General features: G+C 41.1%; 1 protein-coding gene across 2 annotated transcripts in view; it reads right to left on the bottom strand.

The window, feature by feature from the left end:
- PDGFRA (platelet derived growth factor receptor alpha) overlaps positions 1 to 27,112 on the bottom strand; it is a 35,291-nt gene that overhangs the window by 6,274 nt on the left and 1,905 nt on the right. For both annotated transcript variants that reach the window (XM_027735918.2, XM_027735917.2), the window contains exons 2-19: positions 20,846 to 20,906; positions 19,141 to 19,455; positions 16,155 to 16,418; positions 15,297 to 15,427; positions 14,118 to 14,289; positions 13,826 to 14,015; positions 13,215 to 13,330; positions 12,610 to 12,736; positions 11,420 to 11,613; positions 10,867 to 10,961; positions 10,624 to 10,756; positions 6,478 to 6,582; positions 5,685 to 5,795; positions 5,186 to 5,339; positions 3,907 to 4,073; positions 2,664 to 2,779; positions 1,997 to 2,119; positions 1,275 to 1,386 (exon numbers count right to left, since the gene is read on the bottom strand). In XM_027735918.2, the coding sequence (XP_027591719.1) occupies positions 1,275 to 1,386; positions 1,997 to 2,119; positions 2,664 to 2,779; positions 3,907 to 4,073; positions 5,186 to 5,339; positions 5,685 to 5,795; positions 6,478 to 6,582; positions 10,624 to 10,756; positions 10,867 to 10,961; positions 11,420 to 11,613; positions 12,610 to 12,736; positions 13,215 to 13,330; positions 13,826 to 14,015; positions 14,118 to 14,289; positions 15,297 to 15,427; positions 16,155 to 16,418; positions 19,141 to 19,455; positions 20,846 to 20,894 (2,674 nt within the window). In that variant the 5' untranslated portion in view covers positions 20,895 to 20,906. The remainder of the gene's footprint in view (positions 1 to 1,274; positions 1,387 to 1,996; positions 2,120 to 2,663; positions 2,780 to 3,906; positions 4,074 to 5,185; positions 5,340 to 5,684; positions 5,796 to 6,477; positions 6,583 to 10,623; positions 10,757 to 10,866; positions 10,962 to 11,419; positions 11,614 to 12,609; positions 12,737 to 13,214; positions 13,331 to 13,825; positions 14,016 to 14,117; positions 14,290 to 15,296; positions 15,428 to 16,154; positions 16,419 to 19,140; positions 19,456 to 20,845; positions 20,907 to 27,112) is intronic.

Genomic DNA, 27,112 nt, shown 5'->3' with positions numbered 1-27,112 from the left:
GGGCTGCAGCACACAGGAATCATTGCACTCATGCTCGGTTGATGCTGAAGTGAAAAAAGGGTCATTCAAGCAGAAGTCAGCATGGTAGCAAGATGTCAAAATTGACCTTGTTAACAAACACTGCTGAGGATATATTTTGCTTTCCAAGAAAGAAAACTTTCTCAGACAGAGGAACCATACTATAATATTACGCCAGAAACCTCAGCCCTTTCAAAAGAAGGATTTTCACCTAAAACTGGGCTTCAGAACCTTCTTTACAGGGCAGTGAAGTATAGGTGTGCTTCAGTTCTTGAGCAATGGCACTCACATGCCTCACAGGTATTCTGGAGAATGGATATTAACGGGATCCTATGATGCCCAGAGATTACAGATTACAGAGATACCATAAACAGTGGTGCAACTGTTGTTTTCTGAGAAGCAGCTATGTGACAACTTATTCTAGAAAATAACATTAGGCTTGGGGTTGCTAAGAGGCAGCAGTAGTTACCATACAGGCACAATTAATTCTGCTGACAGTAAATCTGGGCAACGCACACTTGCTGAAGCAGGTCAGTCACCTGTCCATGGGACTAATTAATGAGGCAGAGGAAAGAGCCAGGCTGTTCCCAGACGGGAACTGTACGTTGTCTGTAACTGCTGTATATTGTCATAACCACTTTACACTGCCATAAACCAACTGTGTGAACAGTGCTGACCTGGAAATGAGAAATCAGTGTCCCAGAAGATTGACATTTATTTTCATTCCATAATGGGACTAAGACATGCTCTTGTGAAACATACGAAGAGACTGTTTCAAACCAGCCACTAAACTGGGCTGCAGCCCAGGCACCCCACAGCAAGGGAGAAACATGTTGCTTCTCATATTAGTTAGAAAATCAGTCCTGGTACATCGCATCAATACTTTTGCACAAAAGATTTTCAATCAGTTTTTCAATTTTCTAGAAAAAGTAAAAAAAAGTATCTGGCAAAAAATCAAACAAACAAAATCCCCCCCCCAAAAAAACCAAAAACAAAAAAAACCAAACAAAAAAAACCCAAACAAAAACAAACAAAAACCAAAAAACCAAAACAAACAACAACAAAAAGAAACAAATAGAACTTTGGGAGTATGGACATTTCACTTCACACTGGAATCTGAAACCCCATATAGAAGAACAACTAACGGTGGATTTCACACGTGCATTTTTACTGTAGAATTTTAAATACTTCATGTAGGACAGTTTGAACTGAAAAATCTTAATCACTAAACATAGGAAAAAATTCACTGTGCATACCAAGAGAAAATATTTCCCACAGCAGAATGCCATAAGACCAGACATCACTTAATGTTGTGTATAGGTTGTCAAAAATGCTTTCAGGTGCCATCCATTTTACTGGGAGGAAAGTCTATAACAGAAAGAAAGAAACCCCAAACCACACAGATTAGTCATTAAAGAAATGCTTACCATTCCAACTGTTATTTGATAGCCAGGAATAACCTCTCTCTATAAGAAAAGTTGTGTTAACCTGACTAGTGTTTATTTTTCATGTCATTTAACACAGAGGTACCAGGATTATAAGCAATGTTACTAGTTGCTCCCCACAAAAACTAATTAAGACATAACTGTATTCATTTTATCACTAGCAAATGACCAGGCTGATTAAAGGAATGATACAAAATCCAGCACTGCTGAACTAGATCTGATATGTCATTGTTTGATATGTCACTACTCTTTCCATATCATACTGTCAGTTCCTTAATAATTTATGCAGTCACAAAACTTGCCAGTTTAAAAAAGTACTGTGAAGTACTGAATGCGGCCAAGTACTTTTTGGCTTTAAAACAGAGTTAGAAAATTTACAGGAATTAATGAACTGAAGAAAAATTGTTCTGAGGAGCATTCATCCCAATGGTCAATTAGTGTAAGCAACACTGAATGGCAAGAACATGAAACAGCATTTAAAACTGACACTTTTCATTTCAGTTAAAGCAGAGCTTTACTGATTAAGTACATACGCTGCCCTTGGAGACATAATTGGAATCATGCATGATGTCTCTAGCCAGCCCAAAGTCACAGATCTTCACAATTTTTCCTTGAGCCAGGAGGACATTACGAGCTGCCAAGTCACGGTGCACACACTGTATGGGGAGAAATAAAGTTGTTCAAGGACATGCTAATTCCATGAGGACCATTTCCCTTACAAAGATCCCTGAGAAGGGGTTGATCTGAACAAGTGCCTGTATTCCTTGAGAATAGGGACAGGGAGGCACTGGCCCACAGAACTGGTGAGGTCTTATGCAGATAGATTGTAGTGGGGAGGAGACCAAAGTGATGCCATCCTTTCCCATTCTACCCATCCTGTACTAATGACATGTCTATGCTTCTGACCATGCTGGTCTGTGGCTGTACAGACCCTCCACCCAGACCCTGCCTTGATTCTCCACCATCTCTGACACTGACTCCACTAATGTCACAGGCTGCAGCAGGAGAAGAGGACTGATTGCTGCTTTGATTTTTCCCACCGTGGTGATCTCTGTTTCCAGGTAAATGAGAAATCTGTCTACACTTCCAAAAAGAATATTATATTGTGTCAAGTCTTCAAAATATAAATTGAAACCCATAGTTAGAGAAAAAGACATTTTTACACTTTCTTCCATTTTACTTACTTTTTTACTTACTTACATTTTTAGAAGCCAAGAATTCCATTCCTCGTGCAACTTGGTAGGTGAAGCTCAGCAAATCCAGTAGGCTGAGTCCCTCTGAGCCATCATCCGAAAGAAGGTTTTTGACTTCTGATTCTATTGAAAAGAAGAGAAAAACGTGTTTGTGCTGTGGAGTGTGAAAGTATCATCCATCTTCCCCTACCTATCATGATTCTGAGCTGATGATTTTAGCAGAGTACCATGACCAAAACAGTCTTTTCGTAATAACTAACCAGTTTTAATGTCTTCATCAGTCACTAGCACATGCTGCATTCTCAAAAACATGGAGCATTAAATAAAGGGTTTGAGTTTTCTCCCGTCTGTAATTTTTTCCCCTGGGAAAAAGTGAAGTTAAAAAGGCTCACTGTAATGTTACACAGGTTGTTTACTCGGTGTGTAGTACAAAACATTCATTTAGAGGTCTTGCCTTCATTAGTTTTTTGTGCATGCATGTACATTATTATCCATTTACTTTTGCTGAACACTGTTATGTTTCCCAGCAAGTATTCACTGGGACTAATCCAATACCAACAAAAAGGTTCAGGAATTCTATGGCAACAGTTCTTATTTCTTTTATGAAAGATATCAGCAAAAAAACAGTCAAAATTCAGTGATTCATTTACCCTGACTGTCCTAGAGAACAACATGGGTACATTAGTCTGCCGTGTAAATCTGGGACTGGATATGATTCAGTTTCCGAGGCCTAGAGGCAGAAGTGACGGTGCCAATTTTTAAAGCAAAGCATATTTGGTTTCTTAGAACAGGGGTGGGGAATGAGATGTATTCATTATATTCATTATATAATCCAGGAAAGTGTTTAGGAGTGTTCTGTGTTTGTTTAAGTGTCAGTTAATATGAAATGTAAGTGGAAACAGAGCAATATAAATTACTATTATTATTGACCATTGCTATTGCTTAAAATCTTGCAAACTACAAGAGTGACAAAATCACTGCCTCCAGAGATGCCTACAGCCCTGTTGCAGAGCATTCAGAACAGAAGCAAATACACAACTGGACCCCTTCTGCTCCAGCAACATGCACTCCTATCCCCAGAGCATAACGAAAGAATAAAAGCACAAGCTTTTAGCTTATACCTCATGCTCACACACTTGCTGAACAGAGCTGAGCAGTTTACATCTATTTAGAAGGCCAAAATAAGATATGTGTTTATGCAATATGCATTTGTATTAATGATATATGCAGAAGAGACAGTTCTACATTACCTGACATGGATTTTTTCTTATATGAAGCAGGTCTATCATACACAGATCTCTGAATATCAGAGTATTTAGATCCCTCCTTTCTTTCCAGCATAGGCACATACTGAGTGGTATCAGCTTGTTTCATGTCCATGTATTCTCCAGTGTTTTCAAATGATAATATCACATAACTGAAATTGGACAAAAATATAGGTGTATCAGCTAGTACTTCCCAGGTGACTTCCCTGCCACAGCATCCTGCATATCTAATAGTTCTTTTATGGTGTACAATTGTATTGCTGTAAGATATAAGAACTGGCTTCTTGATAGGGAATAGATAAAGATCATGTATTATAACATAACCATGTATCATGTATGTAATACAACCATCACTTATTAGTACATGTTACTGTGCATCACTGTAGTTAAACACAAGCTTTTTTCAATAGTCAGGTATGTAAACATGTATTGCCTTAATTCCCAAAATCCCACTGAGCTCAAGTATCACTACCTATGGCTTTTAGTTCAAGGTATTCCAAATTATAAATGTCATTTATCCACCCAGACAGTTTGCGTCAAATCCAGTCTTGCTGAACAAACCCATGTCCAGATGCATAGTCCTGTTTGTACACAGCTACCAAGTCAGTTGATCTATTTGTCTGAGTGATTTTTGGAATGAATATCTCTCCACCTTCTAAATCCTGGCTAATTTTATGGCACTGCATTGTTGCTGAACGAATGATGACAAGCTTCCTCCACCGTCATCTGGAAAAAGCTGTGGGGTGTACAGTGACAGTAAGGAAGCTATTGAGACTGGCTAAGCCGTTGGTAGATAAAGGAGAGTACTTGAGCTTGGAGAACAAGCTCTGCCAGGCTGGTAGAAGGGAAGGAGTTTTAGACAGTGGAAATTCCCCACGAAGGGAAACAAGGAAACAGGTAGATGCACTTTACTTTTAAACTTGGGTGGATAGAGACAGGTTTTTTTACAGAGAGGAAAAAAATGAACACTGGGCTGTGATTTATTAATGAAAGTCTTATTTGGGATGTCAGAATGTTTATGGAGAACCCACGGTGGTCCTTGGACTGCAGGCATCTCTACATGCTGGAAACATGAAACTAGGACACATGTCAGAGAGATTGAACAAAAAGTGTTAAAACCTTTCCAGACCTAAGAAACTTGATAAATAAAAGTCTAACGAGAAAAAATAGGGAGAACTTTAAACCACTGGATGAGAGAAATGGAGTGTTAGTAATGACATTTCCTTAAGTCACAAGTCGCCTTTTTTTTTCCTTTTTTTCACACCTTCTTGTGCTTTCATCAGCTGGGTTCATCCCAAAGATATCCAGATCTTTCTTTGGCTTCTCTGGGTGTCGGTTCAGGAAATTGTCCCTGTTCTTATGCAGGTAGTTCACCAAATCACCATAAAAGCAGTATTCAGTAATTATGTAAATAGGACCTGTTAAAATAAAGCATAATTATGCATTGATGAGTGGGGTCTTTGAAAAACAAACCCAGAAGACTCTACAGAAACAAACAAAGAAGGCTCCAAAAATAGTAGAAAATAGACTATAAAACATAAAAATTATTGTGAGTTAATAAATTTTATCTACTAAGTTATGACTGCAACTATTACCAAATAACAATCAGGTTTGTGAAACCTATATTTGTTTATATTTATTGTTAAATCCTTTACGTGAAATCTGTATGCTTGTTAAACAGTGAATGATGACCCTACAGCAAACCTTTGTCAGCCAAACTTACCTGATTTTGTAAAACCCTTTATTTTGTCAGCCAAACCCACCTGATTTTGTACAAGCTCCAAGCAGATTCACAATATTCAGGTGGGGGCCAAGATGTGTCATTATCTTCAGTTCAGACATGAGTGCCTGTTTTTCACTGGATCTAGCTGTAGCTGTTGAAAAAACACAGAAATTGCCTTTTTCAAATAACAAATGATTTCTCCTTGCTTGCCTCATTGGAGCACTGCTAGCATGGTTTCTTGGAGAAGACTATATCCTTTACTTGATATGTGTCTTTCTTAAGATTTGGAGAGGAGTCACAAATAATCAACAAAGGACTCACTTGATGCACCTTCAATAGCTGACCCAGCCTATTTTTCCCTCTCCAGTGGTACAGTGGCACAGAGGCAGTCCACAAGCTGCTCATTTCAACACAAACAAGCTTCCCATGATTCCTCCAGAATCACTGCATCAGATTCTCAGCTTTCATGAACTAGAAAATCTTCAGTGAACTTAAGATTCTTACACAAGGCTTGCCTGCTTCTCCTTTGTTGTGTAGCTCTCATTTGTTCACAAACATTCATGGTTATTTTATCTTTTTCAATATTTGCTGAGTTATTGTGGCTGCTCAGCTAAACCCAAACTTTGGATGTTTTCAGAAGCCTCTGTACTTTCTGTCTTGAAATGTCATAAAGCAGCCTAAAGTATAATTTTAAATTTCAGTCATTCCACCACTCATTTTCTACTTCATATAAGAAGAATTAATTTATACACAAGGAAGGTTTGAATAGCCCTGTGGAATGTGCCCTACCTTGCCCATCCCCTAGCTTGGGAAATGGAACTCCAACAACTTACGTTTCAGCATTTTCACAGCTACTTTCATCACTGGTTGCGAACGACTCAATCCATATGCAGTCCCTTCAACTACTTTTCCAAATGCACCAGAACCAAGGATTCGACCTGAATACAAGGGAGAGCACTATTTATTTCAGAAATGAACAGCAATTCAGCTCGTTTCCTTCTGTCATTCCTCTATGAGTTGATTCTTGTGTGGAAAGAACAGATTCCCACAGCCAGATCACTCGTATTATTGTTATTGATGTTGTTGTTAAGCAGGAAAAGCAGATCTAAAATGCTGTCATTAAGTACAATTCTTAAGAACAAGAAAGCAAATATCAGTAGCACACCTGCACCTGAAAGCTCAACTCATTCAAATTCATCTGTTCCTGTGCCCTGTCGTCTTCACTTTATCCTCTCTAATTGTCCCAGACTTAAGTTGACCTCTTTGCCTCAGTCAGGACCTGAATACAATACAGTCATGTTCCTGACTTAAAAATCTGAATTGGATCCCTCAGCTGTAGTTTTGGTCTATTATATAATGCTGGATGGATCTAAGCAGTAAGACAGACTAAAGCACATCAACAGCACATTCAGAAACAGACAGGCAGGGCCATTTCAGATCTGCAAGAAGCTGAAATGCATGTTGAACACGTATGAGGGGAAACTTCCCTGAAATTTAATGTACAACTGTGTTTCATCTGCTGGAATAAATTGTATTGCAAATTTCCAAGTGTTGTAAGGAAACAGCTAATGTTTATACACGCTTTTCTCATAAATCAATTTAGACAAAAATTTTAGATTATCATATCCTGTCTTCTAATACAGATACAGCCTGCAGAAGAATTGTGTACAGGTTGATTGAGATTTTAGAGAAATATGAATAAACATACTGTAAAACACTATATTTCATAGCTTCTACATTGAAGACCAAGTTTGTCAAGGCAACACTTACTCAGTGAACAAACCTGTATATGAGGTACAGATGCCAGGATATTATCGTATGCCTGACAAACTCTCTTTTTAATTTTATGTTACTTTTTAACTTTCAGCACAGAAAGAATAAGTAGTGACTTTTACTTCAGAGATATACAGCATTTTGTCTTTGATATTCATTTGTGGTTTGAAGTTGTCATCTTCTACACTTCTGAAAAGCGTTATCTGGCACGCAATGCCATGTTTCTGTTATCCTCTAGCTACAGCCCCCACTTTTATTGTATACACATTTTTAAAAGAGAATTTCCAGCCAAAAGATATTAGCATCATTAACAAGCATAAAAAATGGTTTAAGAATGCTTAGCTGAGTTAACACAGACAAACCTCTCCAAGATTATGACAGTGTAGTTTGTCATGCCCACAGAAACTATGTGATTTCAAGATTCCTGTGCTCCAAAGGTTATCCTTCCAAATCAGGATGTGAGAAAGCTTCCCACTACATTTCAGACTAATTCAAAACACCTGAGTCTGAAATCTGGCCCCTGAAACTTTTCAGACTGAAGGTCTGGGAGCCATATGGCAGGATGCAGCCCTTCAGAATGTGATGGTATTTGTTGATGCTCCTTGATCTTCTTGTCTTCACAAGCCAATTCCTCCCCAAACCATATTGTTAGTTGAGCACAAGGCACATATCTCCCTCTTCATCACCTCTTCTGGGCCGGAGTGCACGTGGAGACAGTGAGAGCACTTCCTAAGTGGTAGGGAGTCATCACTGCTATTTCCCCTTTTCAACCCTCTCTGCAGATGTAGCCCAAGCCCCGTATCTTTTACATTGGAAATTTGGAACGTGGTGGGAGCTCAAGAACTGGAAGCATCTGTAATGCCATCACATTCTTGATGACTGCTTCAGTGAAGCCCAAAATTATAGCATATGTTTACTTTTCTCAGTATACAGGCACAGCTGTGATCTGCTTTGCCACCACAGAGGGACTGTGCAGACACAGCAGCAGCTCAAGACCCTTCAAACTAGTGGAGGAACAGCAGCTATTTCAGCCTCTCTACCAATTCATAGAGCTAATCTGCTGTCACTGCCAAAAGAAGTGCTGCTTTTCTGCTCAGAGGACACAAATTCAAAGGTGAAGTCTGTGAATTTGTTCCAGATCCAGCCATCTCAACTGGATGCCTCTGGCTAAAATTGAACTGGGATGATCAGCCCACCTCAAATTAAATTGTTAAGTCTCTTGGCCTATATCAAAAGCCAAACAAGTGCCAAGCTTTACAATCTAAGTCAGTTTCTAGACTCATGAGGAATTAGGTATGACATCTCTAAGTGTCGTGTGACTTGAATCTTAACTTGCCTTTTGCAAATGGGCATAGGTCTGATTCTGTGTCAGACCAGCATTTCATTTTAACAAAGTCAACAGGAAAAATGAGTGGCTTGCTGGGAAGTGATGAGAGCAATTCTGCCATCTCTCTACAGCCACCCCAGGTTCCTGAGCAACAGAGCTAGGACTCTCAAAAGGCCCTGCTCTCTGCTGTATCAGCCAGAGGAGGAGGTACAGGTCCTGCTGGAACCTCGACATTTCTCAGCAGATCCAGGAGAAGGCAGTGGTGTTCAAGCAGCTCATGGCATTACTGCATTGTTCTTTCTGTTATGCATCTCCTAGGCTTGCACTGGCTGCTGAATGCTTCAGACAGCAGTGCACTACATACACTGTGGAGCAGTGATTGCAAAGGGAAATTTGCAGTGTAACCCAAATTCATCAATTGAAGCTTCATCCAGTCAACATTCAAAGTTGGCGTTTAACACAGCACTGCACTCCAGGCACTATTGGCTAGAAAAAACAAATAAATGCCAGCTGGCTTACACAGTTAGGATGGGAAATGCTCATCTGGCTGAGGCAAAATGTGTTTGTAACCCGCTTCAGAGCCTCCCTGAGCTAAAGGTGTAATAGCTTTGCTGTCATCTCCCACTCAGATAAGAGAAAACCCGCACAAAACAAGATTATCAGCCACAGAAACAAAAGAGGGTCCCCCCCATCAGCAAGCATTTAATATGGTAAAACTGTCAGCAGGTATAAATGTGAACTGTGTCAAGAAGAAAGCTTGTGCAGTCCAGATTACTAAAAGGATATGTAGTATTGGTTTTTAGAGCACTGACTATCCTGAATATACTTGTAAACAAGAAGGCATTGAAGCAGGCTGGTGCTCATGAGTCAGAGGGAAACAAAGTCACAGTGGTGGTCTTTACCAACTCAAATCTGACAAATCCTATTTAGGCATATAATTAAAGTCTGGGTTGTAATAAAATAATTCCATTAAATATCCATCCTCCCCTAGTCTTCAATTAGCAACACGAATTTAATTAAAGGATATTGTTCCTGAACCAGAAATTTTTGTGCTGCTTCTTTCAAGAATTAACATCAACTGTTTCTCTGTAACGGGGAAGAAGAACTGCACCAGGGGAGCACATTTCTTAAAATATATCAAACAAAAAACATATTTCATCTTCTTCTCCTCTATTTTGTGATGCAACTTGGTGCAGAGATACCTCCAAGGGAGGGAAGCCTTGTATGTTTAAAGCACTATCTGTATGGAACATTGAAATTTTCTATAATCATTACATTTTCAATTGATAAAAAAGACACATTGGGCCAGCCTCGAAGAAGTAATTATGACTGAATTCTGCATGAATTCCAATGAGGAATAACAAAGCAAGAAAGAAGAAGGAGAAGGAAGAAGGACAGTAGGCACAAAAATATGCAGTTATTGATATATGCTTGGCATGGATTAATAATTTAAAAAATATTTTTAATAAAACTACTTAACTACTTGCAGATTTCCCTTGGCCTCTGTACATAAGCATATAAATGTGTTGCAAACAGAAAATACTGATTTTTTCTTCTGGATGTATTAGCATGAGTGTTGAAGAGGGCAATTAATGCTGAGAGCATCCCCCTAAACTGCATGGAGGTGGGCACTACACATTGAGGGAGAGATGGAATGGAGGCACAGGAAACACTAACACAAGAACTTCAGGGCTGATGCCACTGTAGGAGAAGAAGAGGATGAGGAAGGAGAACTGAGGAGAACAGACAGGCACAGAGACACTCTGGACTTTGTGACCGTAACTTCCACTGTAAATCCCAGTAACACAGACCTCAGAGTTGTCCTTAATTGTCTTTATCCCTAGAGAATAATGAGGTTAGTCCCTTAGACAAAACTTACCAAGCACTAACCCATCTCGAGGAAACTCCCATCTGGAGTCATAGGGCAGTTGCATTGGGTCCACATAAATGTATTCGTGGCCATCAGGGCTGATAGATTCAATGACTCTCCATCTAATCTCGTACCTTGGCTTCTGCAGAGCACATTGAATGCAGACCCAACAATTAGTCCTGTGCTTGACTTCAGACAAGATCAAAACCCAGCAGGGCTCAGCATCCAAACTGAAATGCTTTTCTACATTACCTGTTTCCATATGATGACTAGGACAATCAGTGAAATTATCACAATCACTAACAGCACTAGGACTGCAGCAGCCACCGTTAGCTCTGATCGTAAGGCTGTGGAGTAAAAAGACAGACAGTATTTTCCTCCTGAGCCATGAGGAACATGACACACACATAAGACATCCACCTCGCCTGTCATTGTAGTTCCTATGTCCTGCGGAAGTGGTAGGAGCAGTTCCTGAGGCTGGTGACTGTAAAGTCTTTCCAAGCCCAGAGCTGCTCTGCCTTCCTGTTTCAAAATCAAATACAGATTGTCTAGAAGAATGTCCCGATAGCCAGTGGCAGTAAAATGGTAAAATGAATCATGGAACCACATAATAAACAAAAAACAGATGCACCATAAAGACCTGTAAAATGCCTCATCCTCAGATGTCTCAGGGTGGAAGAAAAAATCCATTTTAATTAATTATCTACAACAATTCATACTTTTATCTATTAAGATTGAACTGGGGTGTGTTAGAGTGGGGTTAAACTGACTGCTATAATTTCACAGAAGGAAAAAGCAAACTCACTAGGAGCCACAAGCTTCAGTTCTCGAGTAACGGCACCAAGGTCATTCCTTGCCACACATCGCACAGCCAGGGTTTCCTCTACCTTCTGGAAGGTCACCTGGCTTTCCACCACATTTTTCTCATCCAGGTGGGCTTCCATGTGTATATCAGAGATATTGTTAGTCAAAAGGGTCCATGAGGTGTCATTGCTGCACCTGCAGAGAAGAATAATGGGGGAAATGAGCACTGGCTGTAGGCACGGATAAATAAGAGTGAACAGAACAAGAACTACCTTTCCCTGCAAATTTCTGCTAACAGCAATCCTTTTAAAAGACAGAAATTGTTAAGACTGCCTCTATAGAAAGCCTGCACCTTTGTTCCCTCATAATAGTTATCCTTCTGATTCTCATTACTGCTTCTGACTGGAGGGCCCAACAATGCAGCCCAGCAGGTTTGGTAGAGATTGACCTTGGTGTCACTGTGTATCCCATGGAGTTATGGTACTGGATGGATCCCTATTTTTCCCAGAATCCTTAGTGCTGTACAAGGCTCCTGGGGACGGGGCTAGGAAGACAACCACCCCATCAGGCACTAAGAGGTTTTAGTAAAATGAGAGCAGAACACAGCTCGGAAGTGCCAAGGCCTCCTAGCCTTCTTCCATGCATGGTATCCCCCTCTCTGTTGGATAATACCACAGGGAGAAAGCAGCTTTGCAGTAGACACAGAAAGAGCCAACCTGGAACTGGCAAAAATGGAAGTAATTACTCCATGTTTTTAAAATACTTTGATGATGAAAATTATAATTAGGGGGGAATAATCACAAGTGAAAACTTAGAAGCACACAACAGTGTTAATGAGGCAGACTGAACTATCTGGGAAACTAAAAAAGTTCCCTGTGTGGAGGGACAGCTACTTTTCAAGGTCCTTACTCAAACCAGGACTGTGAAATCCATAAACTTGGCTTATTGAACACAAAGTTTTTGTGAGAGAAACCTGCTGAATTGATGCACTGTTTCTTCTCCTATAAGATGTAATAGGAAGGACACTGGTAACCTCTCTTGAAATATAAGCAACATGCCCCTAAAAAGAAATAAAAATTATCTAAAACTTACTGGCTCTTGATGAGGAAAACGTGGTACTGTAACTAATTACATTAAGTTAATTGAGGATACACATAATATTTTAGGTAAGACAGCACCCACTCCTCTTACTTTTTAATGTCCTTGCAAACCAGCCATTCCACATCAGGAAGTGGGGTCCCCTCTGCCAAGCATCTCACTGTCTGCCCACCTGTAGTGCCATGGTGATCATCCACAAGGGCTGAGATCAGAGCTGGAACTGGGAAGGAGTCAGGAGTTTGTTAAAATATTTGTCAGCATTTATGAAAAAAAACAACTTGAAATTCAAAGCAGGACAGGTGTTGTTTGGCCAACAACTTAGCAATAGCTAGAGACCCAGACTCATCCAGGAAGTGCTTATCTCCCATAGGACAGCTTGGATCTTAGACTAGAGCCATGAAAAAGAAGTCCTGTGGTTTTGCCACGTCCTCATGTCATACTGAATGAGCTATCGCCCTGCTGTCAGCTGGAATAACTTAGCTGAGAGAATAAAGTTTCTTTTTGGCTCAAGGCCAGTGCAGAAGTGAAAGCCAGGATCAGGGTAAAAGAGCTCAAGGGACTCAGCACACACACACTCCTCCGCAGACCCTGGTTCATGCCTTTTTTATATCTATACTCCAGGCAATCCAGTGTGTAAGTGCATCAAGTCTTTGCTGTGTGGCATCAGTTATGGTGGGAAAGGCTGTGGGGCTCCTTACCTTGTATTAGCAAGGAGAAGGTGTATCTTTTAATCTCGTCTTCATTTTCAGCAACCAAAGTATAGTATCCACTATCTTCTTCCTTGGCCCTTATCAATTTTAATACACTCTGAAACCTGCAGAAATACAAGTTTTTTTGTACTTTTAAAGCAGGCATGAAAAATCACTTTGGTGAAACATATAATCTGGGTATGTTGAGATTGTAACATAGTGGCATTTAGCATTTCTAGCATACCTTTAAATGAAGTCATTACTCAAGTGGTAAATAACTACCAACATAAAACTGAGAAAGAAGTGGGATTAGTTATTTTCTGCAGGGACCTGACAAAGCTCTGATTTTACTGGAAACAGCTAGAGATTATTGGTATGCAGGCATGTTGAAGGGAATTAATAGGTTTAGTGCTCAGAGACCTTGAAGAGGTTGGTATTATGAAGAGAATAAGAAGAGGCAGATTACGCATTGCCCTTTAGAGTAGAAAACAAATAAATTATTTTTAAATGCCACTAAAGAAGAAGCAACAAACTGAGGTGGAAAGAGAGCAGGAGCAGTGCCAGGTTTTTGGGGAGAAACTCAAGTCAGCATGATAAAGTAAGTGTCTGAAGGTTTTTACCTTGTTTCCTGGACTCTGTTAGAACTAGTAACAATCTCAGTAAGATTTTCAATCAGAGTCACATTATCCTTCAACCAGTACATTTTTGGTGCTGGGTAAGCCTGCACATCAACAACAAAGTTTTTGACTTCGTGCAGGTTGACAGCTTCCAGAGGGCTAAACTGAGGCTCCAGGTGAACAAAGCCTTTGTCTGTAAAGGAAAAAGCCTTGCGTAAACAACACTGTGCAACATTTTTCAAGAATGGTGTTTTCCAATGCATTAGTAATTTGGGACACTAAAATCAAACTATACCATGAACTGTAATGACTACTTTCTTATTTTCCTTAACCTCCTTGGTTGCATGCCGAGCAGTACATTCATAATCCCCTGTGTCTTTCACTGATGCCTCAGGAATGGTCAGGGTGTAAACCAGCTTCTGCGATGGGACTTTGATATCATCAAGTTTTATCAGACCTTTTTCTTTCTGTAGTTTGGAGAAAGAAAAAAAAAACTTGCTTAAGTAATTGAGCTGAAAACACATCATAATCTAACCAGATGCTAGATTCTGCCTCCTCTCAAAACAAGAATAATTTATTGAAAAGAAGAAGACTCCTGTGAGTAAAAGGATGGTGAGAATGGCAGACTGTGTTATCATGAGAGGCTGGAACAAAAAATATTCCTGGGCTAGTTTTGAAAGGTGGCATATACCAGGGACTATGACGTGTAAGATGGAAAATGGAACAAAACTTTCTCAAATAATTTTTCCTCTTGGACTCATAACTTACTTAAATAAAACATGGGATTTGTGTTTCACAACCAGGTACACTTCAATTACTCCATTTCTTCAGTGACCAGACTTTTTACATGGGATACTCTGAAATTGCCTGGGACGGGCTCTAACCAAGTTTCACTGAATAAAATTTTTCACTGCAAAAATATGTCACACCAGTTTGAAAATTTTCAAGGTTCTCCAAAAGTTTTAAGATTTTCTTACTAGATGTTTCTCATTAGTTAATAATTACAGTGACTCTAAGAGTCGTTTCAGTTTATACCTGCATAATGAAGAACACTTAAGAATATATGATTCTTCATTGTCCTTTATTATGCCTGAGAACCAGAGTTTAAGAGAACCATTTTAGAGGTTCAGATCTTCAGCAGCAGAGCTCCACTGAGATGTCCAACACACCTAGGTCTTTCCAATTTCACATTTCTTTTTTTGAAGCAGCACAAGACCTGAAAGACAGATCCTCAGAGGACGGACTGCTAGCCATACCTCACTTTCCTCTCATGCTTTGCATACTTACTAACAGCAAACTCTAACTTTTGGGATTGACTTTCCTTTATGATAACTTAAAATTTGAAGAACTTACTTTGTTTTCCCTCCTCAGCTGTCCTCATTCAGATAAGAGAAGACTATATTACAACCCCACCCTCTTTCCCAGTAAGTAACTAGAAATATTGAGGGAAAAAGAAAAAGAAAGAGAGATTTACCACTTTCCCGGGATAATTCCACTGTAAATTAACCACCTCATTGTCAAAGACCACACAAGTTACTACGATGGTCTCGCCTGTTTTGTAGACAGTTTTAAGAGCTTCAATTTCAACTGGAAGCTGTGAAGTAGCTAAGAGAAGAGAGAGAGAGACCTCATTTAGTTTTAAAAAGAATGCTCTTTTCACATGGTACAATTTCAGAGGGAGATTTCCATTTCACTTCTTCTACTGAGGAATTATCTGAAAAATTCAGTAAAATTACTGCTGATCTATACTGATTTAAACAATTAATATTTAAAGGATGAAGTGTACAGGCATTAAGTTCAATCCCACAAAGAAATTATCCACTCATACAGTTTCAATTAGAAGTTCCTATCTCAAATGCCCCTGTGAAAAGGCATTCAGTATAAAAGAAATCTCCCATTTTGCTGATCAGTGCCTGTCTTTGAGAGTCCCTTGCTGGCCAGGAAAAACGTTTTCAAAGTAATTGAATCATGATGTTTTTCAGGCCACACAAGGTTCTAAAAATCAAAGCCACAGAGAAATACCACCCTTTTAAGTTATGTTTCAGCAAATAAGATGAAAATACATGGACTACAGAAGTCTTTTCTTGCAACCATTTAGGAGAGAGAGGAGATGGGAGAGGAGATAAAGTTGGGGACACTTTATTCTTATCAAAATTAAAATTAATTGTAAGCAAACTCACAACTAAGTAACTGGCAATACTGACAGAGGAGCAAGGAGCTCATCATTGGGGAAACGTGATATAACTGTGTGTTGCTGGTGCTAATATGGCTCTTACAGTGTGAAGAAAGAACACAACTATTTTTTTTATTTTAAATGAACAGAAATAGATACCTCTTATAATATAGACGAGAAACTCATCAGACTTGAACTCCACGCCTTTAGCCACTGTTTTGCATGTGTATGAGCCCGCAGGAAAATTCCCTATGAAGCCTTGTTTGGTGTCATATAAAGCATACACAGCCTTGTCTAAGCTGTCAGTTAAAGTCACTTGAGCATCTGGGTCACTTGTCCGACAAGGGATAACTGTGGGATCACCTTCTTCTACTAGGATGAACTGGTCTTCTGGTATAGAAGGAACAAAAGGCATGTCTGGGTCTGTAAAAAACAAGATGTAGTATTACACTGTCTTGTTTGTAGCAAGCCCACATACAAGAATTGGATGTCAGTGGCCACTTATAGGTCATAACTTAAATTTGTAAAGTTCATTATCCCGGTTTTTCAGAGATTGCAGGTAAGGTTTACTAACTGAATGCAGTATCTCGTTTTAGCTATTTGATGTGACATGTAGTGAGAGATTTCTTCTAAGCACAAAACAAGAAAGGACTTGGGCTTCTTTGTAACAATTCAGGATGCAGGATGAAAAAGGCAAAAGATTCTCCCCCCAAAATGCTAAGTGTTATTAATCACAACTCACTCATTTTAAGTTAATTTTTTTTTCTATGGTATTGCTAGCTGTCTCCTAACCAATATATAAGCAGTGAAAAAAAAATAAAAGTAAAATGAAAATCCAACCACTTTCCAAGTCAAATAAAGTAGAAGTCAGTTTCATGTTGTTTATGTTGAACGCCACTAAAGCCACATTTCATCAAAAATAGTTCAAGGTACTTATCTTCATGTATTTCTAACATGTCCAACATTACAGTTATGAGACATAGTTAATTATGGTCACAGCATGTGGTTTTTAAAATATGGTATTCAACTAGGAAAAAAGCAAACAAACACCTGGTAGTTTTATTTCTTTTAAAGTCAACAAAAAGCATGCCAACTTTCCTACCCAGCCAATCCAAAGTCTGAGTTTAAAACATAATTGCATAACATTATGCATAAAAAGCATGGCCCTCCATTTGGCCATTCAGAATAAACAAATAATCCCTGCTAGCCTGAAGCTTCTGTGCAAAGCTTTATAATAAAATTTAATAAATAGCAATCCAAATCCCTCCAACAATAGACTTTCTGCTGCACTGGCAGGCTCTTTGTAGCAATATTCCAAACACAGCGCTCCATTCCAAAGACACTGCCAACTCCATGTATTCATTTTCTCACTGTAATTTAAAACAGAAACAGGATTCACCTAGTTTGGTTCTCTGTGTGTTGTTAGTGAAAATAGGATATTGTGTGAAGTCTCAACGTAATCCTCCCTGGCTAAAGTGGGTTGCTACCACCCATTGCCCTCCTAATTCATTGCAGAAAAAACAATTGTAAAGACAAAGTTTAGAGTGGAAACAGAGACATCCTCTATAATTTGGAGAAAAGGATATGTTTTTGCATTTATGACATCTTGATGGTTAGAGAGTGGAAAAAATTACAGGGTGTCTCTGCCTGGCAATTCTGGTAGGCTGATGTCTAGAGGCTTTTGAAAACCAAACTAAAAAGCCCTCTTGAAGAAATCTTCAATCTCTTGCCTTTATATTCCTTTACTGTGTGAGTTACAAGACTACTTAACATAAAAAAACCTCTTCTGGTGATTTGGTTAGAGGTGTTTGGAAATCAAGATACACGTGCTAAAGCTGGCAGCCTCTGCTGAAACATCTTGTTTCAAGAACAAATGCGAAGATTTTACATTTGTTGTGAGAAATGGAGAAAAAGTCTTGGAAGAATCATTGTCCTTGAATCACACATCATGAACTGAAAAAACTTAATGCCACTGCAAAACAGCCTTTAAAACAGGTCCTGTTACTGCTTCCTGACTTTTTCCCCTTCCAGAGTCTCCTTTGCCATTATAGACATCATCTTCTTCAGAAAACACTGCAGTTTTGCAGGATGATTTGCAATCTCTTCTTCTCTCTTTTGTTTCCTATTATGAATATTTGCTGCAAATCAAGTGGCTTGATCTTTTCTGGCCCTACAGTATTGCCCCTCTCCCCCTGAACCCCGGACAATGCCGAGGAAACATCCAGAAAGGCCATCAGTCATGCTTCAGCCTCTGGTGCCTATCTGAGCTATGACAATAACGATTTTCGTCCGGTGGAGAGTGTGGAAAACATTTAAGCAGATTTCCAGTCTGAACAAGGGGGTGAAAAGGCAATGCTGGGAGTAGGCACTCCCAAAAAGAGGGGATGCCATTTCTTCTGAATGCAACAGGTTTTCCATCACTAAAGAGAAATGTAGCACAGGGCCTGGGAAGGCTGTGTTTGCTTTGAAAATTACAGGGCACTGCATGATAGCACCATGCTTTTAATCTTGCATCAGACCAGCCAGCAAGCACACTTCTTTCCCGCCCTTCTGACAGTCACCCCCGAGACATCTCCATTGCTTTACTCTTCCCAGGCCCTGTGGACACCTGAGCTTTTTCTAGATCTCAGCTCAAGCCTAATTCAGGTTAAGAACAAGATATGGCCTTCCTCATCTGGCAACTGCTTTAGTATCATACATGGCACTGATTCAGTCACTACACATCCCAAAATATCCATCCAAGTCCTCCCTGAAAGGACTGGTATTTATGCTAATCCCCACCTGGGAGCCAGGCAAACCTGAAGGCTGGACATACTCATACAGCTGGGCTGACCCGGTCACCAAGGTCTACTGTTCAGCCCCTGGTGGTCAGAAGACCTCAGGTCTGAACTTGTGAGTTCATCATTGTTCTTGAGAACTAAAACTCTCACCAAAAAAGCGAAAACCCAGAGGAACAAAAACACAGAGGAACATATCCATAGATTCACAGGGACTGGTCTTGATTTGTATGTTAGGCAGTGGCCTTGGGGTCAATTTCTCTTCCTCTGAGATGAAAATTGCCACCAGCAATACACCTCTTCTGAACATCCACAGTTCACCTCTCCCATCCAAACCTCCAAGTACAGCCCTGGCACCCTGCACTTACCAGGCACATAGATGTAGATGTCCTTCCCATCCACTTCCCCATCCTCCACTTGTGTGTGGTTATAATAGCAAACATACAAGCCTGTATGAGCAGCTGAGGCATTTACTACTTCAAGCACTGTCACGAAGAAGCCACTGTTGTTTTCTTCATGTCTAATGTCTATCCTGTGACTTCCCTCGGTCACTGGGTACTGCCAGCTCACTTCACTGTCCCCAGAGCATTTGAGTGTGAAATTGGAATTCAGCTGTACCACCATTTCATTCCTATTGGGAACAATAGTCGGCAGAGGAAGCTGGCAAAATGTTAAGAATGGTCCTGCAAAAAGACACAAATAAATATCATATGAACACACAGAACAGCCTCAGCATGGGGACGTGAAAGGAAGCAGACAGGATCCAGAGCAGCTATTTTTCTGACTATTTCAGATCTGCTGATGTCCCAGGAAATTTGCCCTTGTCAAAAGGCAGAGTTTTGCCCAAGGGATGGCAAATGGCTTTCCTTTGAAATGTTAAGTGTTTGCTTGCTGACTTCTGTTTGTCAAATCAAGAGGTGAAAGACAGACAGAGGTTAAGTTAGAGATAGCTCCCAATTCACACATTAGCTTTCCAGCCCCAAAGGTGGGTAGGCTTTATTGCAGACCAGTGAATCCCACACCCTGGCTGTTTGTTACAGGTATCTCACAGCTTCTTACAGACGTGATCAGGAAGCCAGCCTTCGAGTAAGCTCACAGCTGAAAGTTAAACACCACTTCCCAAGACTAACACCCGTACTTTACATCTGATTTCTATTTGTGCAGAGGGCCAGAGCAGGGGCTTAGACTGAAAAGTCGCGCATTGGGTCTACCTCTAGCCAAAATGTACAGTTTTATAGCCAGATAAAACTGCAATCCACTGAACTAGATGTTGTAGATGGCACTGGTTTTCAGATGCAATCTCCAATTACAGGCTCAGGTTTGCAAGTCTAGGTAATTTGTAGGTGGGCTCATAACAGATCCAAATCCAAAAGGAAAATTACAGGATCTACATCCTAAAAGAATGGGGAATTCACCAAGCAAATACATTTGGTGTTTCAGTCTACCAAATGATCTGTACAAAACAGATAGGGTAGTCCATGATAAACAAGCACCTAGGCTCACAGTGTGAAATTGCCACTCAGCAATAAATCAGCATCAGGACTCCAGACTGTCTTTGAAACCATTTTCCACTCCTGCACAAAGTTACCTCAGTCTACAGGCCCTTTCTATATTTGGCAGCCTGTGGCAAAGCCTGCCCTCCCCTCCTATCACCATTCACTCGGCAGATGTTGGGAGCTGGGCAGGCGAGTGCGGTTCAGTGGTGCAGAGTGGGAGGATGCGGGGAGCCCACACAGGCAGCCCCGCCTGCACCATGCTGCTGCAGAAACCCCAGCAGGGCACTTGGGACAGCTGGAGGTAGGCAGGCTCACTTTCCCTGCACAGTCAGGAGAATTGGGTGGGAGGAGGTTACAGCAGCATAGGAGTGCTGAAATGGGCAACCTGGGCCAGCAAAAGTACTGCCTTCTTAGTAGGTCTTGTCTAAGCTTACCTAAGGAAAAGGCAGGAAAACCATGTCTGTAGCCAGCTGGCAACCATTTGGTATTTGTTATTATGGGCAGAATAAAAGCAAGTTTAAATATAAATTCATTAAGAATTAGGGGTGGAGAGGCTTAGAGGACTGGGAAACATTACCTGAAAGAAAACATCCCAGGATCAAGAACATCCGTGGGGAAGTACCCATAGCTGCCAACAACTGAAACAGAAAGGAGAAGGAAAGAGAGCCAGTTAATGGACTGATAACTGCATAAGACTTAGCAGGACCCCTCTTTTGCAATGCCCAAGTAGAGCTTCCCACCACTCCTCATGGTGCCACAAAGAGAAACGGCCCAGGGACCCCAGCTCACACCCACAGCCCATTGAGACTCACACCACTGCCCACGAGATACATGTGGCCACAGACTACAGGCAGCTAAGGCACCATAACCCCTTCTTTCAACTGGCAGTGTAAGGAACCAAGTCCCAATGTAAGGAACCAGGTCCCGGTATATCCCCTTTCAAATGACCTGCAAGCAGCTCTGCTGCCCACTACTGCCTCCAAAACTGAGCCTACAGAAACACCTCTGCACAGAGACAGCTCTCTTGCAGGCATCAATGAGGATGCAACAGCTTCAGGCAGCAAGTTCTGACCTTTCAGCTGCAAGTGTTTTTTATGGGAGAAAAAGCACATTTGAAAGCCACTCTTATTACAAATAGTACAATCCCAAGTGATATTTCTGTTTTGCCATTGTACATATGTATATATATAGCTTACAGAATACAATGGTGCTTATTGCCTATTTAGCAGGAATTCCCTTGATCAAGCAACATGCTATTTAAAACATATGCTGAAATTTTCTAATGAAATAAATCCACGACAGACTGTAGGCCAGCACTGCTACTCATATAACATCTCTTCTCCCCAACAGTGTGGAGAGTCATAGATCACATGCAATTATTTCAGCTTTCAAACACATAATCCTAAGGTATCTCTCTTGTAGAAGCAACAACAGCAGTAAGCATCTATGTAATTTTCGTGCCAGTTAACAACATTTCTACATAAAACCCTCAAGCATCCTGCTAGGTAATTTCTAAAGGAGAAGTTCCTACAGTCCCTACTCCCATTGGAATCAACAGATGTTCTGTTGTTAACTTTAGTAGCAACTGGATTTGGCCAAAAGACAATATAAATTAAAAAAACACTGCATGGAAGAGCCCCTAACCTGAAACACAGACAGGAGTTAAATAAAGGATGATGTGCCAAGACAGAGGCTGCTTTTCAAAGGTTCTGGAGAGTTTCTATTCATCCTCTAGTATTCAGTTCCTGATGCTGAGACAGGAAAATATGTAGGTGCAACTAGTTGTTACAACTCTGGCATTGCCGTGTGGGAGTTAAATGCTTTCAACATGCTGAGGAGTGTTTCTGAATTAGTCTTGCTTTCCTCTGTCAATGTGTGGAGCAGACAGCACTCATTGCAAAGCAAAAGTATTTGATACTCAAATCAAACATAAAGGTCTCAGAAGCAGGATTACAAGACTTACAAACTGCAAGCCTCAAAAACACGTACAAACTATTTCTGAAATTCAGCTAAAAATATTTCAGCAGAGACAAGGCCTTTTGCCTGATTCTTCAATTGACAATAATTGACATGTGTTTATGTATCTGTGTCTCATTGATAACAGACTCTTGGATATCAAAGAATTCCCTCAGTTTCAGCTTCCTTACTCATTTTTAGCACATTCATGTCCTGTAATATTTTCTGATAAAGTAACCCACTGTAACTCTTTAAAGACTTACCATGGTCTGCTTAATTGATCTAACTCCTAGCCTTCCAAGACCCATAAGATGGTGTTACCTCACTGTCCGCCAAGTTCCCTCCCTTTTCTCTCTGAAAACACAGCATTCTCCCCCTTTTGTGTTGTTTTACCAGACTGTTCAGTGCAAGTGATGCAGCACAGGAGGAGAAAAAACAAAGCTAGTTTATCTTTTGCATACCAGAAGCTCTGCTGAAGTGGACTAGCATTGTTGCAGAGCTGTGTGTGTAAGCGAGGACTGAAGCCCCATGACTTACTGGTGTAAGTAAGTAAATGTGATGGCATTTCCAAAGTGCTGTTTTGAACTTGCTGTCTTGGTTAGGCTGTTGCTGAAATCAAGGAGTGTCTCAACCTAGTTTAAAAACACAGTAACTTAACTAAATTTGCTTTCTCCATCTGGCTATTCTTTCACAACCCAGAGCTTTGATCTTTCCTCAATGACCTGTTAATGTCATCAAGACCAAAGCAACACTTCCTCACTGTGAAAGACAGAATAATGTACTGAGGATTCACCCTCGTCTGTATTCAAAATCTATTTTAACTGAATTTAGTTGTATCATGAATCTGACTTAAGCATGATGAAGTCCCATCACCAGCATATCCTCACACATTCTTGCCAGACTCAAGGTTTAGCATAGGCGTAATTTCACACTTTAGGGCGTGAGAGAGTTTGCTCATGCCCACAACACCAAGCAGGAACAGTTGTCTTGGTTTTGTTTATTTACAATCACATACATTTTTGTGTGCACTTATTTAGTTTTTTACCTTCCTTATGCAGATCAATTATCTTTGTCCTCAACTATCCAAATCTCAGCCCTAGATAAGCACATCAGGTTCAGTTCCTAACACTGGTCCGTCAATCCATAACTTGGTGTAGCCTCACTGAAGCCTGTAGCTTTATGCAAGCTGAAACCCAGTATTAACAGAACATATACGATGTAAGTTTGAGCCAACCTTAATTCTCTGCATACCTTGGACTTTGCTAGCTAATACATAAACATGGACACGTAGAGTAAAAGCTAAGTGATGCCATGAGAGCTTTGCCAAATTCTTTGCAGGGGATTGCCCAGGGTAAAAGAGTCATTGGATTTATATAAGTTTTCAAAGGATCTGACTGAAATCCTGGTATGTCTCTTGTGCTCTTTAGTGATAAAAAATCCCCCAAAACCAACCAACCAACCAAACACAAACCAAAAAAAAAAAAAAACAGAAAAATAACATCTGAAGAACTTATCAGCAAGGAGTCAGTTTTCCAAACACTAACTGTCAAGTGCTGGTTTACTACCAAGTAAGGTTTCATTGACTGTACCACAAAAGAAAAGGTAAAATCAATGTCCAGAAAGCCAATGGAAATATGTGTTTAAAAAATTATTATATTCCTAGGTGATTGCTCTACATGACCTAAAGAGAAAGAAAGGAAGAGGAACCAGAAGAGCCAATGGTATACATTTTTTTCATACTGCTGTAAATTAACGGAAGACCTCTTTCAAGAGAGAAAACTAGTCCATCTACCAGAACACTGCAAACGACTGGGCTGATTTCCTGCCAGCTACCCAGTCACTACAGTTCATCCTCTTGGCCACATGATGGCAATGTTGATCCACAATAATGAGCCAAATTTCTTGTCCAATAGAATGCAACGCTAGTCTTCAACGTACCAGATAGAATCTAAAAATCTAGGTCTCCTAGATCAACATAAAATTCAAAATTCTTGCATTTTAATTTCATGTGATAAAAAAAAAATAAAATAAAACCAAACTGGTCCCATTTGCTCTATATTTACATTAGGGATAGAACAGTTGGGTTGCAGATCTTGGCACGTAATGATGTGATTACCCTTGCTATGAGAGGGCTGGGTAATTTCAGTGGTGCTTTTGTCAGAGTGGCAGTCTGTCCTTCTGGGAAAACTGATCTTTTCCAGGAAGAGTTAAGGGAAACCTAAGAAAAGAAAGAAATATTTCCATCTTGCGGTGTTTGTCAGCATCTGAATGTAAATGTTCAGTCAGGACCTCCTGAAACGTTTCTTGGTTCTCAATTCCCAGATTGCAAACTCAACTGTCTGCAAGAGCAGCACTGCCCTGCAGCAGTAACATGTGGTTCTGAAGGTTTCACTGGCAAAAGGTTTAAACAACAAAAGAAAAAGTCTTCAGTGAAAAAGACTGGTATAAACATTCTCCAAAAATGAGGTTTGTTCCTCATCCCTTTACAAGTATTTGAATCCAGCATAGCCTGTACATAGGAAAAACTATGCATCAAGAAAAGCCCAAGAAATAACTATGCATCAAGAATAGTCCAGTGCTGGGCTCCTACATATGGCAATGGTTGCCCTCTAGTCAGCCCCAATTCTTCAGCCTAATCCTCAAGGAAAGAGTCCCTCAGTCTAGAAGCTAAAGGTGGGAGGGGAAATTGCAAAGTCTAAATTTTCCCACTTGATCCAAAGAGGATTTTCCAGACTGTCTCAGAAAACAGAAAAGAAAACAAAAAATAAATCAAACCAAAACAAACAAACAAACAAACAAACCCACCAACACCAAAACTGTCACTTCCAAGGAGTACACCTTACTTGTGTTCTCAGAATCAAAGAACACGTCAGATCCCAACTCATGTGTTAAGAAGCATTGTGTGGAAAAAACTATCCATATCTGTTGACCACAGGAGCTAGGAAGCCTAGCTGTTGTAAACTATTCCCTTGGGTGCCCATGTAAAGCCTTATTAGCTTGAAAGAAATGAGTCAAGCAGGAGAGCAAGGCAAGAGGGAGAGAAAGGACAGCTTGCTTTGTGGCTCAGGGATTTTTTTTAAATTATCAGCAATTCTTGCCTACTACCAAGAAAAATCACCTCTCAGAAGTCATTCTTGTGTCTTTAAGTCTTTAAAAGAAGCAAAGAAAACATCTTCTATTAAAAATTTTAGTGTTCACGTGCGAAAGTGCCATTGTGGTCATGATGAACTAAGAATGAAAGCAAGGCAAGGATTATATCAAGTTATACATTTAAGCCTCATTCTTTAGACCAACTGGTATAGCTGGAAATAACCAGCGAGGTCTGCACTATGCAAGACTTCTTCTGTGTATATTCATTGTGCTTGAGTCCTAGCTCGATGCTGCAGTACAGAAGAGAGGTATTTTATTAAAATATTTATTACTTCCTGCTTTCTTGAAACCTAATACTTATATATTACCCTCAGAGCCACATGAAGATTTCCCATACATTAACAAGCTATCAACAGTAAAGATAGCCCCAATGCCTGATGGCAACTGGACTGGCACACCTCCTGCTCTTCAGTGCCTGGAGAAGAGTACCAGAACAAGGGATCTCTTTTAGAAGCAGCGAGACAGTGCCTGCAGACTGACAGATTTGGTTTACTTGTGGACTCCTAAATGCCAGTGTTTTGTGAGGTCTCATTTTTCTTCAAACTTTTTTTTTCCAAGCTTTGAGGTTGGTTGAACCGCTGTTTAGCTGAGGCCGTTCTAAAATGTTTATTGTTAACTAGAAGCTAAACCCGAAGTCCCTTGCTGGGAGCTCTTTCTAGATCATTTCTAGACCCAGAGTTAAAAGTCGGATCTCCACAGTTCAGATTTTGATCAGCCGATGACAGAGGAATCTTTGATGCCTGTCTCCTTGTTTTGATCCTGTCTCTTGCCCCATCCAAGGACACAGAGTTTAGTCAGCTGAGCTGGGAACCCAGCTGGGCTCTGCATCGGCCCTGGGAGATGCCAAGAGCATAACAAGCCACCCCGCTTCCCTGTGTGTCCCGTCGGGGAGACAGCGGCCTTCTACAGCCAGCCGGGAGTGGGGTGTGGATGGTGGTGGTGGAGTTACGTTCACACCCTCAAGCCCCCATCAGGCTGCAGGCGCTTGACAGACCCTGTCTGCCCGCGGGGAACCCAGGCAGCAGCCCTCAGGGAACGGGGAAACGGCACTGCCGCGACTCCTGTTCGGTCCGCCGCCCCTCGGCGGGCCCGACGGCTGGAGCCGCTGCAGATCAAAGGCTGCCCAAGACACCGAGCAAACCTAGCAGAGATGGCAGCTCCCAGCCACTTCGCTGTTTGTCTGGAAAACAATAGGAAAGCCTTTGCCAAGCTGGAGAGACTTTTTTTTTTTTCTAATGCGAGGTAGCCAGGAAAAAAAAAGTACGGGAGACGGAGAGGAGCAGAGCAAAGACGTGTCTCCCTACGGAGCTACGACCCGGTGCTTCTTCTCCAGCCCTCTCCCTTAGGTGAAGCACGAACCCCGAGGGCGCGGGGTCTAGAGAGGGTGCGGAGTGGGACAGACGTGGTGCCACACCTGGGAGCTGTGGGACCAAGAGAGAGCGATGTGTCTGCAGCCCCGGGAATGGGTCCGTCGGTCCCCGTAAGGGTCGAGGCGATGCCCAGCCCTCCCCGGGCATGCAGCCTTGGGCCCCGGAGGAGCGCTAGGAAACCGGAGGTTTGCAAGAGACGCGTCGAAAATGCCGTCGATGGAGCGCTGGAAACACGCTCCCGGCGCGGGTGGGGGCCAGGGCATCGCCCCCGCCTCTGCATCGCAGCCTCCTCCCCGACGGGGAGCGGGCGAGCCCCGGGGGCTGGCGGCTGCACCCCGGGACTGCTGCTGCCTCCCTAGATCTGTCGC

This window comes from Pipra filicauda, unplaced genomic scaffold, assembly GCF_003945595.2.
Source record: "Pipra filicauda isolate LSUMZ 115617 unplaced genomic scaffold, ASM394559v2 scaffold116_size3395265_pilon, whole genome shotgun sequence".
Taxonomy (NCBI): Eukaryota; Metazoa; Chordata; class Aves; order Passeriformes; family Pipridae; genus Pipra; species Pipra filicauda.
The sequence above is the reverse complement of the archived record's forward strand: the minus strand, read 5'-3'. Positions and strand labels throughout refer to the sequence as shown.